A 20,448-nucleotide genomic window follows, 5' to 3' on the forward strand; every position below is an offset into this window, starting at 1 on the left:
TTGCCAGGAAGACCGTCTGAAAGAAAAGCTCCCAGGCAAACCTCTCCCACTATTATTGCATTCACATGACCAAAGTAGTCCAGGAGGGTGGAGTGATAACTAAGAACGGTTAAGACAGTGTCATTGGAAAATCCAAAGGCATAAAATAATTTCTAATGTTTTGAATGAAATTATTGCAGAACCAGGGTTGTGCATACTTTATATATACTCTGCATCAGAATTATTATTTTACACAAAAGATTTCAGAAAGTAAAATTTATTTTTGCCTTTATAAAAAAACAGCATTTGCCCTGGGAATAACCCGCATGTTGGTCATACCTTATCGGAATAGAGTTTAGCGTTTGAGCACTAGCATTCCTTTCCAGTGAGCTCATGCTGGCTTCTTTGCATTTTAATTAGCATTTACAAAACAGTGAAAAAAATCTCTGTGAAAAAGAATAACTTGACAGAGAGGCTCTTTGTTTGAAGGTTATATAATACAAAAATACTGCAGATTCATTATAAATGTCACTGTTACTGAAATAGATTGTGATTTGGAAACATTGCTGTTGAAAAAGTGAAAGCAATAGAAGAGGTGTGGAGACTTTGGAATGAATGAATGGTTTACAAGCCGGCAAGAAGTTTTTTTTCTCCCACACTACATGCTACATTTGCTGGGGCAGAATAGTTGGAAGGATGACCAAGCACACTGTAGAAAAACAGAGTGTAAAATGTTAGAGAAGCATTATCGTTGGCACTGTGACTTTTGAATATTTTCAGCATATAACAAGCACATTCCAAATGTTCCGATAGTGCCCGAGTGAACAAATAGCAATGGAGATTCCATTTGATGAATAACCAAAAGATCACAACATGAACTTATTTTGCCCTTAACGTCAACCTCTCAGGAGATTGCCGGCACAAAAAACAAAATGCTTGGGGTTTTTTTTGTATGTAGAAGCTGAAATGTCATAAAATGCATTTGCAAGCAATATGTACAAAACATAGAAAAATCAATAAATATATCACAAAGATTTTTTCTGAATAAAAAAAACTGTGGCATCCACAGAGTTATAGGACTAAAATAAACATACATGAGAAATGAGCTGTCCACTGTTGTCACCTGGGCCAAATAAAAAAAATAAAAAAAAGATTCCGTAAACAACCAATTCACAGAATGAACTCCAGGAAGTATTCGTCTTCTAACAGGTCCAGTGACAGGCAATTGGTAGACCTGTGGCCGTAGAAGGAAGGTTTGGCTTGGCAATGTAAAAAAGGGTAATAGTCGTGAGCCACGGGTGTCTTTGCATCCGCTGAGTTCTCAGAGAGGCCGAAGGTGTAGCTGTGTGAAGAATCGGCTGGCAGTGTGGTCCCTAGTGGTGACTGAGGTGCGAACAAACTGACATCGTCAAGACTTTGGCTGTGCCGGTCCACGGAAGCATACGATTTAGTTTCCACTACCTAAATAAGTAGCATAAGAAAATACGGGAAAAAAATTAAAGACAAACATGATCAATTAATCGGTAAAAAAAAACAAAAAAAAAAACACTTGGCAGCAATAAATAAATAAAAAACATACCTGGATACTAGTTTTATCTCCAATTAGGAGATGTTCTGGGAGGCACACTTTGTTCTCTGTAGCAAACATGTAATACAATACGCATTACAGATAAGTAAAAAAAAAAATAGAACCTGCATTACTGATTGCACTTACATCATAGATATTCTCACCTGCCGATTTTGTCTCAGAGAAGAGTCTGCAATCTACCGACAGCTCATCGAGAAGATTAGCCATCTGGAACATCTCATCTGGATAATCCGCAACAACTTCCTGTCTGACATCCGCCTTCATTTCTGGAGTACAAAAATTAAGCATGGCAGCCAAATGACATATTTCACCTCCAGATGGATCTTTTTCCAAAGGCTAAAGGAATTGAGACAATTTCCTCAAAGTATGCAGGCACAACTTCCAAAGTTAATTTAATTTTCTGATTTTGATTGCACCTTCCAACCCTTTTACAAAAGCATTTCTACAAAGCCAGTGCTTGTGAAATTCAAGTATTTTGCCCCATCATTCTTAATCCTTGAAAAATAAAAAATTCCAACATTTTCATGAAATTGAAGGCACCTGGGTTGTGCGTGAATTTCTTACCTTGCTCTTTCCACTCCTCATCCTCTGTGTGAGCTTTCCTGCCGCTGCCCAGGCCAGACGTGGAGGAGCTGACTTGGCTGGCTGCGGAGTACGAACATTTCTCTGCCTTCTGTTCCGCTTCCTCCTCCATGGAGGTCATTTCGGTGGAGATGCTGTGTTGGCGAGTGTCAGCTTCTATGCCCGAGCTGCCGGTGGAAATGCGGGACAAACCCGGGCTGCTCTCGCTGCCCGGTGGGTCCAAATCCAGATCATCGCTGATGTAGGACTCCCTGTAACGCTTTTTTTCTTATACAGTAAACAAAAACAAATCTGGTCATAAACAAAGCAATGCTAGTAGTTGCTAAAGAAAATTGTGCTTCTTGTACCTTCACTCTCCTCTAACTGGCGGAGGTGCCTGAGGGCCGGCTGGAGGCTGAGGTAAATGCGATGGCTGCGGCTCAGGTGCAAGAGAAGGTGTCGCGAGCGGAATGACGACCCAGTGTAGTAAACGAGCTTCCTGGCTGATGGTAAGCCATCTGGCTGAATCTCAAATTTCTTTCCCTGAGCAGAAAGAAAACACAGAGTCATGCCAACTACACAATCTCAAACACAACAAGAGAATAGAAATGATTACCAGGAAGGTGAGTCGTCCCACATTGGACCAGGGGAAGTCATACAGCAGGTGTCTGATGTTGTTCGCCTCCTAGAGACACAACACAACAATCGTTGAAGATTCTGTTATACACATATAGTAACTATCGCACCACTAAACTGAGGGCAGACACACATCAAATGGCTAAGAAATCCTAATTCATGAGTAGGTACATATGCCTTCTCTCAATGTTAACAAAAATGAGATATAAATATATAAATAAGAATATATTCCTTAGACTGTGTCCAACAAATTCGTTATGGTAATTTTTGGATAATCCTACTAACAAGCAAAATTAGAAAACAGAGCCTTCTCTCTGTTTTTAAAAGATGAAGATTGCTTGTGTATTTGGTTTAGGCCTCTTAAACACGGGAAGGCTCAGAGTGTTTTGTAGTATCTCACGGTCCGTCGGACCTTTCAGACCCCAACACCCTAATCCCCCCCAGATGGTCTCTGATGGACACATCAAACAAGTGACGCATTTGGCAGACGCCTCGTATCTGCTGATGCGCCGTTGCTGGTGGCAACCCACACATTCCTTACACATCTGCTAAGGCTTTAACAGGCCACGGATCCAAAGAGGGCATCTGTGAGTAAACTCAAATCTTCTGGTTTGCGCGTCATGTACAAGCAGCGGACTACCCACCCATTCGTACGAGCACATGCACGTACCTGATAAACCTGCATTCCTCTCAGGGTCAGGCCGAGTACTGCCGTTCCCCTCTCTTCCTTCTTGTCCTGGACACATGAATAATGAGATGTCAGTCAAGATTTTGAGCAGAACAGATAAGATTGAGAGTCTGGCTAAACATCCATCTTATGTGGTTTTTAAACACTCAAAGGTGGCTAGGAACAGCTAAAAAAGGTTTGCCCTTGACTCGTGACCTTTTGCAGTCTGTAAAATGTGACTGGGACATCCTCAAGTCGACATGACTCTCTGATGAAGAGGAGGACGGCATCACGTGCCGACATGCCCCACAGGTCCTGGTGCACTTTGGGGCCATGGCAGAGGAGATAGTTCAGTCCCCGCTTGGCTATTATCTAGAGGAATAGAAGGAAGGAATTATAGATAATATTAAATTAGCATAAAATTCTCAATATTAATGCAAGCTTTTTGTTTTTGTCCCAATGTATGAGAGAGCGGATTATGGTGTGTTGATAGCAAAAATCGGGTATGCTTCACCACTTATCATGAAGGCAATAACTCCTCAGCAAGCATTTTGACTGGCATTTCTAATTTTAGACAATCATCTGAATGTACGTCTTTCGCCAACTTGACTATTAAAAAGTCCAATAAATTCAAACCAAAAATGGAATTTGAAATAAAACGCTTGTGTGCGTATATACCCATGGAGGAAAGTACTCCTTGGGTTCGAAGTAAGGGACACACTCTTCCCCCTCCTTGGGCAGTTGGTGGTCCCCGAGGTCAGCCTGCATGGCGTAACCTGCTAGCTGGAAGTACACCTCCTCCTGCTGACGGCATTCGGAGCGCAACACCCGCTCGCGTAGGTCAGAGTAGTAGAGATGGCGTGCCTTGCGTTCGCTGGTACAGAACCCAAAAAAATGGAAAACATGATGAGAGGCTTGCACGAGGTGTCAGTAGGGAGGACAAAGATGGATGGTGTACAGCAATAATAATAATGCATGAAAGAAAGTACATACCTAATAAGTCTGCCATTCTCAACATAGTACTGGACTTTGATGCACAGCACAAGAGGAAAGGCTCTCTTCTCAAAACCCTACGGGTGTAAGCCATTGAAATGGAACCAGTCTCAAATTTGGAGCGACAAAGTTGATGCTTTGTTGTATGTTCTGTGTTTGTAAACTTTCAAATGCTTCCTCACCTTTCCGGACTCTTGCTTCCATTCTTTGGGTAAGTACTTGGTCAACTTCTCCTCCATGTCTAAAAATATGTGCTCGTTGTCTAGGCAAAAGAAAGACAACCAGGAATCAAGCGGACAGTTAGAGGGAAAACAAAACAATAATGCAACCAGGCAGAAAATGTGTCCAACAATGGGCTTAATTGGGGTGAAAGACAAAAAGGAGGCCTTATGCTTTAGTTAGCGAGGGAGGCAGCTATCTAGCTTCTACCAATTACTACCGTTTTAGCAGCAGATAGTTGTTTGAATTCTGATTCAGTCCAGAATTTGAAAAGAAGGTATCAGTCTCTGCTTGGTCCTATGAGTCAAGACATGGGCATTTTTTTTTTTTTCTTTTTGGGTCAACCTTATCTCTTTTGTTGCATAGCTGAATAATGTTCAGCGAGCTGTTTCACAACTTGTTCTTGTCAACATCCATCAATTCATAGGAGTTTCGGGACCACTGACTCATTCACGGCTCAAGATCTTGAGTTCGAGTTGAGTCATTAGACGACCACTCCGCCTCCTCTATTCTGCCCCATTTCCCCCCCAGACCCCCACCCTGCTCATCAATCCCTCCCTCCCGTCCATGAAGGGGAGGAATGCAAGGGTGCATTCCAGGCTTAATGAAGTTAATATTGCAGGAATCCCGACCCAAGTGATCGTTGAACCAACACCACAAAAAAACAAAAGGCTGCTTGTTATAGAGGTGTGCCACACAAGATTTCCGAGATATCTCAATGCATTTGAGCAAGCAAGAAAGAATGATGGTATGGCTCAGAGGCCACTCAGTACAACAGTTACTCATGGAGATGCGAAAGACGCGCTAAAGCTTTCTGGGAAATTTGTGAGAAAATCGACATGAGCTCAGTGGCAAAGAAACTTCACTGTAGCCGTGGTCATGTCTTAAGTGCTCAGTACAATGTAGCTTAAGTACACATACTGAATAAATAAAATAAGAATGAAAAGCATAGTAAGCTATGCTTCGTCTTAAAGGGGGCACAAGAAGTTTTAAAACTGCTTGCATAATTTGAAAGCCACAAGAGGTAGGGCTGTCACGATAAAATATTTTTATATTCGATTATTCGACTAGTCTGATACAATTTTATTTGTGTTAAAGTGTATTGAAAAACATTAACCATATATTAACCAGTTATTTGCGTTTATTTGTAATTATTTAGTGATTAAAAACAGCAAAACAAAAGTTAAGCAATATCACACAAGATGGAAGGATTTTCGTGGTTACAGGAATCAATGAAGAGTGAGTGGACTTACCTCGCACCACTGTGAGGCCAAACAAGTGCATCTCTTTGATGCCAAGACGCTCTGCCGCCTCATTGAAAACGTCTTGCCCCGTGGCCTTTGGCTGGAGCACACAGAGAACCACAGAGAACTTTGTTTACCATGATGCCACCATTTTAGGGGGCAAAAGAACCATTTTGAGAGGCCGAAAATTATAACTAAGATGCAAACTCACCCCAATAGAGATCTCCAGCTGGTTTTTGTTGGGGAGAAGAACACAAATGTTTCTCTGCTGCTTTACAGAGGAGGTCATTTTGGCACCTTGTGACAATCACAACTCTATCCGTGTTTAAAGCTCTTGGCTGATCCACGACACTTCATCCATGTCAGATCTTAAAAGAGATGTCAAATAAGAGATGATTGCCAGAAAAGAAAAACAAATCGTACGGCAGATTATGTGGCATTCCTTTCATAATAATCCAAGACATGTCAGTAAAAGTCTTCTGTTATTTTGATACTCTTGTTATTTTATTGATTTTGTGTCCAGAGAGCCAGAGGAAAATCAGTATGTGATCCATCAAGACGATTATCTCGACAAAAGAAAATACTTCAACATCACTCACTCAAGCATATCCAACAGAAGGCACAAGTAGTTATTGATCCAATTAATCAGATGACTAATAAGTGCATCACTGGAAAAAAATGTTCATCCTGAAAATAGTCTTAAAACTGAGCTCATGACAGTTGGAGGCAAAATAAAGCTATTGCGATATGTAATATTTGCTCTAGTGGTGCAGTTACAATGGTGCCTGAAAATAAAATAATAAAGAGTAATAAAATAGTATTTGCAATTTGCTTGCTTGAAAAAAAACATTACAACAAACTTCTATCATACAAACATGACATCATACAAGACTTAAGCATACTGAGAATTCAGTGTATCTGATTAATTGAGCCAAATTCAGTGAGCATCTGGGGATTAACTGGGTTTGCCTTTGAGATTTTATTTCCCCGGAATGAACAGAGGCCTTAGTCAGGCCTGTTAAAGGAAAGATCCAGAGAAGAGAAAAACACACTGCTGGCCACAAAATTATACATACTGTTCATTTCTTATCATGTTTTAATGATTGTCCATTACATTGTGGTTAACTCCTTTTTACACTTAAGATAAACTAAAATTACTAATTCTTAATAAGGTTTTCTTAACTTTTCTGCTGAATGTGACTACTAATAATATTAAAATGCCACATTGGCAGTAGAGTTCTTTTTCAGAGGTTCTAGTACACAATTAGGATGTTTGCCATGGAGCCTCACCTGAAGTTTGGCCCTCCATGCTAACCCCCTCAAGCCCCAACTGGTACAAGGCTCATCTGATTAAAGTCTTAGGATGAATTAATCAGTTTAATTACGGCCGTACGCTGACGCTGATCCCTTTAAAACCTGCTCTTGACAATAAACAGTCAAGAGGGGAAATAATAAACAATCGGGAACAGCTCATTTGAAACTTGGAGCCATTACTTCTTGCAAGTAAGGATTAAAAAAAAGATAATTACAGCAACAGTTCTATACTTGGAGGTAAGAACATCGTGTTGTCAAATTTGACTTATGGACATGTTCAGACAGATTCTCACTGACATCATGGTGTCAGGACAAACAGACGTCCAAAAACCTGAACTTCCAGTAACATGAAAATCTGACTCGCTCACCGGGACAAGTCAAACAATTAAATCTGAAGTTCATGATCAGGCGACACAGGTTTTCATTCGAAATGCTGTGAAATTATTCAGTGAGAGGGAAACAATAAAAAACACAATCAGTGTACATTCATGGTTAACAGGAGAATCACAGGGTGGGGGGTAGGACACTTATTTTAATAATGAGCAGTATTAGTTCTCTAAGATCTCAGATTACTTTAAACTAAAGGCTCTTTCCACCTCAGGAAATTGCATAAATTGGGTTGGGAGTCGGGACAAAAAAAACAAAACACTGCAAGTGGAATTCCATACTGACTGATCTGAACCCTGCGATTATTTTGCCTCCATCTTTATCATCACCAATATCAATTCAGATCCATGTTGTGTTTGTTTCTTTGGCATCTATGCTAAGTTTTCCCACCCTCCAAGTGCTCATGGATAGACTGGCATTTGATAATAATACAGTATTTAATATTTCCTAGTTTGGGTTTGGTCAGAAATTAGACAGCATTACTTTTACAAGATGCAAATTTGAATGCTGCAAAAGAAAGGAAGAAAAGAGCTGAAAGGGTTGTTTGGAAGCTCTAAACATTCCTCGAGTGGGAAAACACCCACTTTATCCCCTGAAAAAGGATGCAGGAGGTCTTACAGGGGGTGTGCAAAAGATGTGGATCCCCTAATAAAATAGGAAAACACTAAATGGGAGATCCTCTATCAACCTACAATAAGGACATTTAAAAAAATAAATTTTAATGCAGTCAATAAAGTAAAATAAAGATTTTGCTTGGATACATGATAAATGCATACGACTGTGAACATCTGAAGTAAGTTTACAGTTTGAGACATCCCCCGCTAGTTGATGATCAGGATCAAAGCTGACTTCACATGTGCCAATTGCCATCTGCAGATTTATTTAATACCCTTCCAAGACTGTTATAATCCCCACTGCTGGAAAAAACAACCCCACTTCACCGTCCAGGTTTTTTTTTTTTTTTTTGGGGGGGGGGGGGCGGGGGCGTCAACTCTGAACTGAACTGACCAAAACACACACGCACGTCTCGGAAAAGGGATTTAAAAAAAAAAAAAAAAAAAGGGTGCACCTTTCAAAAAATTAGACAGCTAAATTATGTGCAGTGAATCAAAATCCAATGTGGAGCTTAAAGGTTTCAACAAAAACAATCTGGCAGACCCTAAAGACTTCTAACAGCGAATGGAATTGTTTTATATTAATCCTAATTTGACACGCGATAAAAGAAGTAGTAGTATGCGATGCGTCAAACCGTTTCGATTAAACCGTAACGGTCAGTAACGCTCCCAATTGAGCGCAAGAGAGCAACAAGTGCGCCAACTATTTAACTTGACAAACTAGCAGAAACTCACCGGGCGTCACATGTCGGAGATGAGTATCATATTTTTCGTCAGAGCTTGCTCCGGAGTAAGATAAAACACATTCTTTTTAAAAACTCTTTTTTAAAATGTGAGTTAAATACACACATACGCTAAGATGATCAGAACTGCACACCCCTAACCATAGCGTGTGTAGATGGAACCACTTAAACCGCAGCCAAAAGGGGTCAGATTTGGACTGTACCATTGTACAGATTTGAGGGGTGCTACACTGTTTTGCTGTTTTATGTTCAGACGTTATTTGAAGGAAATCTCAAATTAGCATTTGTTTTAACCCCCGTAAAACGCACCGGAAGAAAAGTCACAATTTTTAAAGTGTATGGATGGATAAAAACAAAATCTTGTTGAATTAATATATTAAATATTTACCTCATGTGTGGGATGTTTAGGAGAAACCTGATTTAGGGGTGGGGTGGGGGGTCTATTTACTACAATTAGACAATAATCTAATGAATTTCTAATTATTAGAGTTTGAAATTTATAGTGTGAATTATTCCGTTGGATTTTTTGTTTTACTTAGCGGGGTATTTCTTTCGAAGTACATTTTAAAGTATTTTCAATGTTGCCAGCAAACGTTGCCCTGGGGGTGGAAAGGGCGTGGAGCGGTTCCTGACCACAGTGTGTCCACCACTATAATTAGATCTTTTGATGTACTTCACTCAACATATTTCCACCATAAATCTTTGCTTATGCAATACATGTGCTGTGAAATACAAATTTGCCAGAATGCTTTGGTTAATAAACACTGCCATCTACTGAGGGGTTTGACATGTGTACATAAAAGCAACAACATACTCTGCAGTAATGTTAAATCAGAAATTAAGTTTTATAGAGTCAATTGTAATGGTACAATAATATAAACATTTACCAATAAAACACGTTTTAGTCCAAACAATGCTTTCCAGTTGACACAATCACCCAATGTCACCAACCAAACACTGGCAATACGTTCTCAATAAACAGGTGACATAAATCAAATGTGCTTTTGTTCAACAATGAGCATTGCTTAAGCTCCCTGTGAGAAAATGTTATGCTTTAGTTTTATTTTCTCCAACACCGTGTTGGCAAATGTGCACAATGCTGCATAAAGAATTAAAAACAAATGAAAAGCTTCAAAGTCTGAGCATAACATTGCTGTTTCAAATCCAAACATTTCTTTTAAAAAAGGATGGAAAATAGTCAATACAAAAGCAACCTGTACAAATGACTTTTCTGTACAAAAGCTTGTAAAATGTAGTTGTGGTGCAAATGAATGCAAGGTCTCTAAAAACTGGTTTTCAAATGGGGACTATGTGCAGACTTTCCATTTTAACAATGTAGCAGCTCTAGTTTCATTTCAACAGCTAAAATGAATCAAATATACAGTTGTATAGGAACATACATAAATAACAATGAACAGAATAATGAAAACTTGGCAGAAATGTTGCAAACACATGATTGGCAGTAGAAAAATAAAACCAAACTCCATTATTACTGTGAACAGAGAGAGAAAAAATAATTAGGATGCATGACTTGGTTCATTAAAAAGTATATATAAGTAGTCCAACAATGGTCACTGGAGTAAAATTCAAATGAAGTGAGCTATTAGCTCCACATTCTCTTTTCCCTCATGCAGTTCTACTGAAAGAACTTGAGAGCGGCAACGAGGAAGAACTTCTCCAGGAAGATCTCTGAATCGAGAACAGCGATGTGGGCAGCCCGACCGATGAGAGAATTGGCTGTGTTGGGAAGCGCGTGGATGACATCATATCGGACGAGGTTGCAGTCTTTGTTCTGAAGTACTGGCAGCAGCAGATTTTCAATCATCTCAGCATACACGGGACCTGGTAACGCCATATTGGAAACATTTTTGTCATGTCAAATAGCTCAAGGGTTTACAACAGGACAGCTAAAGGTCTGCCCAGAGTCCATGACAAAAATGAAAAATAAACACTGAACAGGTTCAAATCTTTAATGAGCTGTTCATATTGCTTATTTGGCTGACTCTTCTCCACTTTAAAATAATTAATGAAAGAAATGCTGCCAAGATAGCTAGCAGACACAGAATGCATGGAAATGAATGTTTACAAAAATGCAGAACAGGAGCAACAGAACAAGGTCGTCTCAGCAGTTGAATACTGAGGTATCCTACCGGTTTGTTTATCTTTTAATGCCGTTTTGCACATCTCTATCCGAGCAGAATGATAGGGAACGTAGCGATCCTGCAGTGAACCCACCAGAACCACATTCTTGAAGAACTGCAGACCTGCAGACAAAACATCATTAGAGGTACTTGTAGCTAAAAAGCAAAAAAGGCAAAAATGGCACCACAAACCAGATTTCTTGCTGAGCTTATAGAGAAAAGTCTGTCGAGGATCTGAATGGTCACGGCAAGTCAGCTGCAGCAATGACCCAGACTTCTTCCACTTCTGCATGAACCAAAGGCCTAGAAACAACAAGTTGCTTAACAGCATCCCGCCTGCTATCACCATTATTAGAATCTCTGACATGACCCAACACCTACCAGTGTTGACCAATGCTGAACTGTTGTACAGTGTGCCCAAATGAGGACCAGAGAGTGAAAGGAAGGTGTGTAACCTACTCAGGTAACATTTGAACCTGGGCCTGGTCAGTACAGAGCGAACTATCAAATTCCCCAGCGAGTGACCCACAAAACTGAAAGGAAAAGTAGAGGTTAAGGTATGTATAGAATTCAGTGTATTGAACATATAAGCTGTGCCTACTGAAATGAACAAAAACAAGTATCGTGCAATGAATAAATATGAATTACGTTACAATTACCTTATTTTTGAAAGAGTAAGGTTGTAAAGCTGAATATACTGAATTATTTCATCCAACAGCCTGTCTGTCATTGACTCAAAGTCTGCGAAGGTGTCATTCTGTGTGGAAAACAAAAGTTATGATAAGGCTGACTGCACACAAAAAAAAATCATGAAACAATGTTCAGGAAAGATCACCTGGTTTCTCTCGGACATAAGGAAGTCTATACGAGCACCGGGGAGCCCGAGCTCCAGATAAGTCTTCACTAGTCTCAGGTCTGCACTATTGCCTGTGGCAATTTGGGGAACAACCTCATCACATATGGCATATAATGCTTGGGGGGGGACATGCTGCGAAGCCTTACCGTCCAGGCCATGCACGCAAACAATAAGATGAATGCCCTCGTCGCAGCTTTCATCTTCCTCCAAGCTGAAGTAGGGTACTGTGGACGCCAGCTCTGGAACTTCGCTGTACAAGATGCCCGGAAGCTTCAATTGCTTCATTTCTTCCTTGGCCTTGATGAATCTACATGATCACAATTGAATCGATGAATGCTTTGTTCTCATGCGTGCCTAACGGTAATCTATGAATGTCAGATGACAACTCACTCCTTCATCTGCGGTGCAGGTACACATTCATACCACTTGAGATTACAAGACATGGAGAAAGAAGGATGATGTCTCCGTGCCCTCTGCCCAGTGCTACCAGAGGCGACGTTGGAGCAGTCAGGAGCTTTTGAGGAATCCTGCTTTTCGTGCGTGTGGCCGATGACGAGCTGTTCGAACAGAACTTGCGTGTCCTGAGCAGCTGCGCTACCAGCACCAGTTTGCTCCTCATCGGCAACCCCATTGACAAAGGCATAGGCATCTCCTTCCTCGTAGTAGCCGTTCTCGATCATTTCGTGCTCACCTTCATCTTCATCCTCCTCAACTTGAGGACCTGTTTGGATTCCCAGAGTGATAGCGGAGGTTTCTATAGGGCTTATCTCAGATACATCTGTGCTGGAAGTTGAGCCAAAATAATTCTCTACCATGCCACGTTTTACCAGGTCAGTGCTACTAGTGGCGGAGTTACTTGAGTGGCATGCAGTTTGGGGTTCACTCCGAGACTCTTTGAAGGCCTCGAGACCAGATTCCTCCTCCAGTCTGCCCTCAGGACTCCCAATAAGGTTGGGGTCTATTTCAAAATCACAGGTAGATTTTAGTAGCTGGGAATCTACTGTTGCGGAATCTGAGGGACAGGCCGCATCAACGGCGGGTTTGTTTGTGTGCTCCCCAGAAAACACAACACTCTGCTCCTGTACCACAATACTAGACCTTCTGCAAAATACGTCAGCTCCACTTGAATATTCACCTTCATCGTCTGAAGGCAAGGAATTGATAGAAGTGAGCGATGACTGAACCCCTCTGGCAGCACGGCTATCTTCTGGCTGAAGAGACTCTGCTGCCTCAGAGCGCTGTTGCACTTCGCTTGGCTGCGCAGGCCTGAGAGCAGAACTCACTGTCGTCTTCTCTGGCTGGGGGCCAGCCATTGTTGAGTCAACCACACTGAGTCCCTGAGACCCTGAAACAAGATGAGCTGCAAAAGAGCTGGGCTCACTCTCAATGCCAGAGTCTGAGAGGCGGGAAGAGGCACTCGGGGCTGCTCCATCGGGCAGCCTGATACAATCACTCTTTACTTGTACCGAGACCAGACAGGGATGCTGGCAATGTTGTGTTGTCTCCACCACAGACTGGCTAGAGTAACATTCTGTCTGGGTAATCTCTGGAATATTGCTGTTATTAGCACCATCGGTCCGACACGGCGTAATAACTGTAACTTTTCCACCTTCATTTTTGAGACTTGGTTTAACATCAATTTGCTTAGGTCCAGCAGACCACTGCAGCGGCTTTTGGTTACTACGATCGACTTGGTCGTCTTTGTTAGGAGGTTGTTGGCACATAGCGCCAGTTCCGGTGTCTGTCTGATGACAAGCAGCAGTATAAGTTCTATTGTCATCAGAGACGGACTCAACCACAGTCTTAACAAAATGTGACAACGAGGCACCGGGGTCAGAGACGGAATCATCATTAGTCCTTAAACAACTAATCGAGTCCACTTGCAAGGCATCTTGGTCCTCCGCTGAGTTCAGGGGAGCACCCCCTTCCTTATGCTTGGCGTTAGGGTCAGCAAAAGGAGCTTTGAGATTCTTATAACCCACCAGAATCACTGAGTCCTTGGAGCCATGTCTAATTAGCTTCTTTGGATTCTCAATCTTTGAATTCTTCTTCAGTTTGACAGATTTTCCTTTGGATTTTGGAGGTGGCTCAAAGCTGTCAGACCAGGTTTTAGTTGCAGAAGTGCATTGAGAATCCGATGGTAGAAGACTGGCCACTGCAGCGCAGTCCTTAGAACTAGATTTATCTGATTTACTTGGCACTGACGTTGACCGTGTGTTGTGCATGCCCATCCAGGGTCCGTCGCGATCTTCAAAATCCAACCAGGATGACCATGATAAATACAGAAACAAAAAACAAAAAAACACATTTGTTACTTAAAACTACTCTGTGATCCTTTGAAAAGTACACCAATGTTTGTCACTGACCTTCAGTGATACTATCTAGGTAGCGATCCTCAAAAATGATCGGAAGAGAGCTAATGTCGCCGTCCAAATCTGCACATTCCACTGGAAGTGGAGGCAGAGCAAGAAAGTAGCTGGAACTTTTGATGGCATTAGTCATCTGCTGGTGACTGTGGGCACTGACAGAGGGAGGAAAGAAGAAAAGAACTCATTTAACACATGGAAGTACACTATCATCTTACCAAAAGTAAGATTTTCACAGTAGACTGTAACATACTATAGCTCCTGATAGGCCAAAGCAGACTGTCTTGGATGTTCGAGACAGAAGAAGGCCTCTGCAAATCTCCTCACCTGAAGTAACAGCAGGTACATCGTCAAGATTAAGTTTGCTTTACCAACTACAGAGTGTAGTTTGATGAGACAGAAATGCTTGTTATTCCAGGATTACATGTTTGAATGATTAGATGTTTGAACTCACTCTTAGTGTGTGGTGCTCCACAGCGAGAAGAGCAGCAACTTGCTCCTGCAGGGAGACAATCTCGAGAAACTGTCCCCAGAGAGCCATCAACAGAGAGCAGAGTTGGGCAAGATTCATGTTAACCAGTTCTGCCAACTCATCAGGGGACTCTGCTTTTTGCTAGTTTGAAGGGGGGAAAAAACACCAGCAGAGGGCTCTAGTGAGCATGAAGCGGTAGAGTAGAAACACTTGCAGAGACATTTTCCACTGAGATACTTGAAAAAACAATTATTTTATTTTATTTTTATTTTTTTTTAAAGTAAAATGCATGTTATTACCTATAAGTTAAGTTCACTCTGGCTCTAAAACCTAGTTAGTATACAGTATTTTGTTTTTAATGAATTGGATATCAGTCAGTATGTTGGTGCACTGGTTAGCACGTCCACCTCACAGTTCAGAGGTGCAGGGTTCAATTCTGGCTCCAGCCTTCCTATGTGGCTTTTGCGTGTTCCCCCTGTGCCGGACTGTTTTTTTTTCTGGGTAGTCTGGTTTTCTTCTACATTCCAAAGAGGCCCATGTACCATTAATTGTGTGTAGGTGTGATTATGAGTGTAAATGTTTGTCTGTGTTTGCTCTGTGATTGGTGACCAGTTAAGGGCATCCCCCGCCTACTGCCCAAATACTGCTGAGAAAGGCTGCTGCATGCCCGCAACCCCGTGAGGATAGAGAGGTTCAGTAGATGAATGAAGGAATAAATGGATATCCATATAGTGTTAAAAAGTTATTACACTTATTACATAATGTTAAAAAAAAGGAAAATATTAAGATTATAAAATGATAATAGAAACATAGATAACCTACAAAGTGAAGCAAATAGTTCATGTTGTAAAATAAACATTACTATCAGTCTATTGTCCCAAAACAACTTTGATGGATGGCATGCCAGTCTGCTTTGAACAAAAGTATTACATTATTAGAGAGTGGAACATGTTTGCATCGCTGTATTATTCAACAGGTCCTACCTTCACTTGTTCACATAACTCAGTGAGACGGGCCTCCAAGTCATGTTTTTCTGAAAAGAAAGAGAACAGTGTTGCCCCTGTGATTTACTTGTGTAGTTTACCTGATGACTACATGGATATGTCTGAGAAAGACTGAACAACAGTGCAGTGTTAGAGAGTACTCGTGTGGGGAAAGTAATCATTATTCTAGGACAAGACGATAAGATCAGAAAATAATGAACGTTATTCAAGTCGGTGGCTACTACCACGACTTCAAAAGTGTGCAACAGAGACAGGGAGGAAAAAGTTGGCAGCAGTTTAGTTTCATCTGCTCAGTATATGGTCGCAATAGGAGTGTACCATTTTTTGTATAGATACAAGATAAGTGGAGTGAAGAGGGGAAAAAGGAGAGAAAGGCAGGCTGATTCGTGGTATGCATAATAAGGGGCAGGACATACCTATGTAGACGTGCCTTTGACTTCGGGGATAGGGTCTTCTTAGTACTCGCTCATATAGGACTTGCATGCTGGGCTTGGCTAGTAAGATTCCACATATAGTCATGTTTAACCTTTTTATTAATTCGTCCTTTTGGGATGGTTTAGTATTTGTCCACCGGTGCATATTAGTTTTGGTGAGTCATTAACATAATACTGAGTTGCGCCTGGGCATTTTAATGATTAGGATTTGGTGTGCGGGGCTAATAGATGTAATCATTGCAAATTAATTTGGAAATTCTTTGATGGGTCCAACATTTTCATTCGGATGAAATGACATGAGAATATGAAATATAACTTGCGTGTAATGCTTCAGAAATATCAATGATAAAGACTACAGACAAGCATGCATTCCATTGCATGTACAGTTTGCTTTGAATGAATGAATGAACAAGGATGCTGTTTACCTAATTCCATACGATGGGAAGATGGCAGGTCCTTAGTGACATTGGTGAAGTAGTCAAACAGGCCCTGGTAGGCAAGTAAGAGACTGGAGCACATGTTATGGTGGAGGGTGAGGGCATGCTGCACACAGTGGTCGGATACCAGGAATGACCTGCCCTGAGGGATTAAGAAGAGAAAAAATGAGGAGATAAATAAATGACTGAATTTACTAAATTTTTTTTTTTTTTACATTATAAAATTGTAATAAAATTTAGTGTTCCAGTATTCCCAATATTTCAAAATGAGGTTTCCTGTTCAAGTCTTACATGAAATATGATTCCAATATTACTGTAAATAACAAAACTCAATTTAATATTGAACTAGTGTGATAACTTACATCTGCTGACACCTGCTTGACATAACTGCTGCCAAACACCACGTTCTCTAGAGGCGGGATAACTGAGTCCTTGCTCTGTGCCGGGGCATTGCGATTAAGCCATGTTGTCTTCACTGGCCGAGGAAAACTAGGCAGCAAAGTACATATAAGTATACGAAATTCAGCATATATTATTGTAAAATCTGTGAATGTGAAGTGTGTAGTTCTTTGTGTAGCAATAAAAGGCAAATATGAGGTTTGCCAAAATGTGACTGGAAGACTTTGCTGAGGTGTGAAGCGGTTTTACCTGATAAGTGGTTGATGTAGCGCCACAAGGGAGGCGTGAATAGCGACGGACATGACCGAAAGGTGGAAGTAGTCAAACATGACGTTAATGTGCTGGTGGATGCCTCGCTGAAGGCTAAAGTGCAAACGGAGTGTGCGGCTGCTGATATTCTGTAATGAGCTTGGCTCGTCTGGTCTGTAAATAGGAAACAAAAAGAACAAACATAATTCATTAGCTTTATCACACTCGCATAAAATTACTTTGAGACTACCACTAAGACGGGAGACAGCAAGCAACACTTACGTGTAATCACCATCAGTGAAATACAAATCTAACAGGAGCTGGAAATCCAAATCAGAGAGAAAATCCTCCACCTGTTTTAGAATGTTTTTAGAGAACAGTTAAAAGCATGCAATACAATATTCCACAAGAGTACAGTTAAAAACAAAAACCTTCTTCTCATCCAGAAGCAACATGACTTTAAAGATGAGCACATCGTTGACGACAACCTCTTCATTCTTGTACAGAATCTGAAAGGTTTTGCTGGAGATGACATCGTCTTGGACTGAAGCGGGAAATGCGAGATCAGAGCCTAGACAAAGAAGACCATTTGTGGACCCATTGATGCACATGAATGTCTTCTTTATAATCCTAACTACTACATAAAACCCAGTGCTTGAAAACATTTTAATCATCCTCACAAATAATGTGTAATTACCGCTTGGGTGAAGAAGACTGGCTTCAATTTTATGCGGCACCCGAGGTGGAATCTTCAGACTGGCACGAATCTGGTAGAACCTGAAAATTAAAATATTAAAGAAAAAACACACACACTGATGTGACATGACTTACAGAATGTTTGTGCAGTCTCGAGTGTCACTAATAAATGAATAAACTACCACTACCTCCCAGTGGCTTGATTTGTAAAATGACAACAAACCCTTTCTGAATAAATAATAAGCACTTTCTTTTGCAGTCACTCATCTACATGAGTTGAACTGTTTCATGTAATGCTGAGACGAGGCAGGGTTTTGTTTTGCTGGAGTTCAAAATTACCTACAACTAAATAAAATATGCTCATCACATACAAAGGAATGGCAAGAGACACAAGGTGGAACAGCCTCACACTTTATTTACGTGCCTCATCCATCAAAAAACAGTGCAGTTTAGCTTCTGGCAAATGCACATCATGACTAGCTACAGTATTTTATGCTTCTGGCAGAAAGTAAAACTTACTCATTTAAATATGCAAATAAGAATGATTTGTTTAGCAGAAAAAGAGTGTACTTTTTATAGCACAATAATTTCCCATGTTCAAACTGTTAGTATTGAACTTGTCTGTACCATTTGGTTCTGGAAAAGACAAATTATTGATTTTATCTATTGGTAATATGTTGCTGATATTTAATTTTAAAAGGCATTAAAGCTGTTCCTCTACACAAAACTCAAACTTCATTTAACATTTCATTCACTTATCACTACACCCAATGTGAACTGAACCAATGTATGCACCATGACCTTTGGCATATCCCTTGGTGATTGCACCAATATAATTAGCTTGCTGAGACCCCAAAGTTTGACACGATCAAGTCTAACTCACCCTCTTTGGAACAGGTCCACATTGTAAAACTTGTGGAGCTCCACTGAGAACTCCACCGTGGCCTGAACTTCAGTCATGGTGGTGCCTACACGCTGAGTTGCCTCACATCATCTGGGACACATACAAAGGCCTGCTAAAGAAAACAGATACATATAACAGTTATTACAAAGAGAAGTATGAATATGAGTCAAATAAACGAGAGTTGAGTGATGAACAGCTTTAGCGTCATCCCCGTCCAAGGGTCATAGCACTACCCCTTATAAATGATTAATAATTATTATATACTCACAATCTGATTCAGCTTTTTTTGTGCCTTAGGAAGGCGATGACGATATACAGTACATGCATAGTTTTTATTTACTTAGTAATTGATTCGTTAATAATACATTATAATTATTGATAGCAATTAAATAGAATATTTAACCAGATTAATTTCAATAATAACAAAACATTTAGAATGAATTATTCAAATGAATTACAGTATTTTACAAATATTATGCAAATAAGAAAATAAACAGATTGTTGACTGGTTGTTTCCGCCAATGCATTACTTGTGCAAAACATTTCCGACCACTCGTATGTACAGTATAAATAAATGTGCTTCGCTTGTGTATTTTTAAATTGTAACACGCACGAAAGTAGGACAGTTGGCGAAAATAGCTCTGCAGGTTAAGTTCAAGATTAAGCTTATTGTATTTAAGAAGACCAAAACAGACTTGTCTCAATTTGTTAGCCATAAAGAAAACCTTAGAGGTGTAACTGCACTAAAGTGCGGCACTAGTAGGGTAGACTACTAGTCCCGAACTGGCAGACTCCTAAACTCAGCAATGGTGTCTTGCTGTTTCAAGTGGGGAGTGACTCTTGCTAAGGATTCGCTTGAGGGCCCACAACATGTCAAGTGGGGTCGACAAATCATCTCGCAACAGCGCACACAAACGTCAAATAGCTGATACCGGCGTAACAATCGCTAGTGTCCGTCCGCGTTGCACTGACAAGTAGCAATGTTATAGCTAGCAAAATAAGATTAGCTTACAAGAAGCTAAAACCTCACTCACCATTGCACTGGCAAGCTAACATTAGCTAGCTAACCAACGTATTCCTTTCCTGCTATATTGCTTTCCTCTCCCACGTCCAAGCGGAATAGCCTTCTTAGTTGCTCAATGACTCGCCCATCTTCTGAAAAGACAGAGAGGACAGCCGCTCTTTAAATGACAGATTGGCCATTTACTCTTCAGATTGTGAATAGTCCGAGCACAATCTGAACGGCTGTCAGGAGCGTAGCTAACACTGCTCATTTACGAGCGAGCGTTCATGCGCACACACGCTAGAAGGTGCAGTCGATGCAGCACTGGAGCAAGTTCCTCTCAAACCGAGACTGCAAGAGTTTAATTGAGGCTGAATTAAAAAGAAACAAAAAAATAAAATTGATCTTTATGTGATTTAATCTTTCAGTGCATACTGCTGCAGTGCGTGTGCGCGTGTGGATGGATGGATATGTATGTAGCCATGGATATGTATACTTATGCCATGTGTATAGGAGTATAGATATTTTTGCCTGTGAATAGA

The 20,448-nt window shown here is 40.7% G+C and overlaps 2 protein-coding genes across 6 annotated transcripts; both read right to left on the reverse strand.

Moving 5' to 3' along the window:
* Window positions 1-182: 182 nt before the first annotated feature.
* On the reverse strand, window positions 183-9,105 carry zgc:172136 (uncharacterized protein LOC566376 homolog). 2 transcript variants are annotated; one of them, XM_037271702.1, is made up of 14 exons: window positions 8,938-9,105; window positions 6,099-6,255; window positions 5,897-5,987; window positions 4,607-4,686; window positions 4,425-4,501; window positions 4,110-4,305; window positions 3,648-3,803; window positions 3,435-3,500; window positions 2,745-2,813; window positions 2,497-2,671; window positions 2,132-2,416; window positions 1,711-1,833; window positions 1,559-1,614; window positions 183-1,440 (listed from the first exon to the last, which is right to left on the reverse strand). In XM_037271702.1, exons 2-14 carry the CDS (start codon window positions 6,174-6,176, stop codon window positions 1,150-1,152), a joined length of 1,743 nt encoding a protein of 580 aa, XP_037127597.1. In that variant the 5' UTR covers window positions 6,177-6,255; window positions 8,938-9,105; the 3' UTR covers window positions 183-1,149. The 2 variants fall into 2 exon arrangements, with proteins under 2 accessions (XP_037127597.1, XP_037127598.1); XM_037271703.1 differs by having other exon boundaries at window positions 1,302-1,440; window positions 1,694-1,833.
* A 661-nt stretch (window positions 9,106-9,766) lies between these two features.
* fam135a (family with sequence similarity 135 member A) lies at window positions 9,767-20,234 on the reverse strand. 4 transcript variants are annotated; one of them, XM_037271577.1, is made up of 21 exons: window positions 19,938-20,232; window positions 18,883-19,015; window positions 18,001-18,080; window positions 17,735-17,874; window positions 17,586-17,656; window positions 17,304-17,477; window positions 17,018-17,144; window positions 16,644-16,797; window positions 16,201-16,278; window positions 15,764-15,813; window positions 14,763-14,921; window positions 14,562-14,635; window positions 14,309-14,463; window positions 12,333-14,190; window positions 12,089-12,249; window positions 11,922-12,013; window positions 11,746-11,843; window positions 11,468-11,619; window positions 11,279-11,389; window positions 11,096-11,209; window positions 9,767-10,787 (listed from the first exon to the last, which is right to left on the reverse strand). In XM_037271577.1, the coding sequence occupies exons 2-21, from the start codon at window positions 18,957-18,959 to the stop codon at window positions 10,582-10,584; spliced, it is 4,131 nt and encodes a 1,376-aa protein (XP_037127472.1). In that variant the 5' UTR covers window positions 18,960-19,015; window positions 19,938-20,232; the 3' UTR covers window positions 9,767-10,581. The 4 variants fall into 4 exon arrangements, with proteins under 4 accessions (XP_037127472.1, XP_037127471.1, XP_037127475.1 ...); XM_037271576.1 differs by having other exon boundaries at window positions 11,096-11,389; window positions 19,938-20,233; XM_037271580.1 differs by lacking the exon at window positions 16,201-16,278.
* Between the last annotated feature and the right edge of the window lie 214 nt (window positions 20,235-20,448).

Source organism: Syngnathus acus, chromosome 15 (genome assembly GCF_901709675.1).
Source record: "Syngnathus acus chromosome 15, fSynAcu1.2, whole genome shotgun sequence".
Classification (NCBI taxonomy): Eukaryota; Metazoa; Chordata; class Actinopteri; order Syngnathiformes; family Syngnathidae; genus Syngnathus; species Syngnathus acus.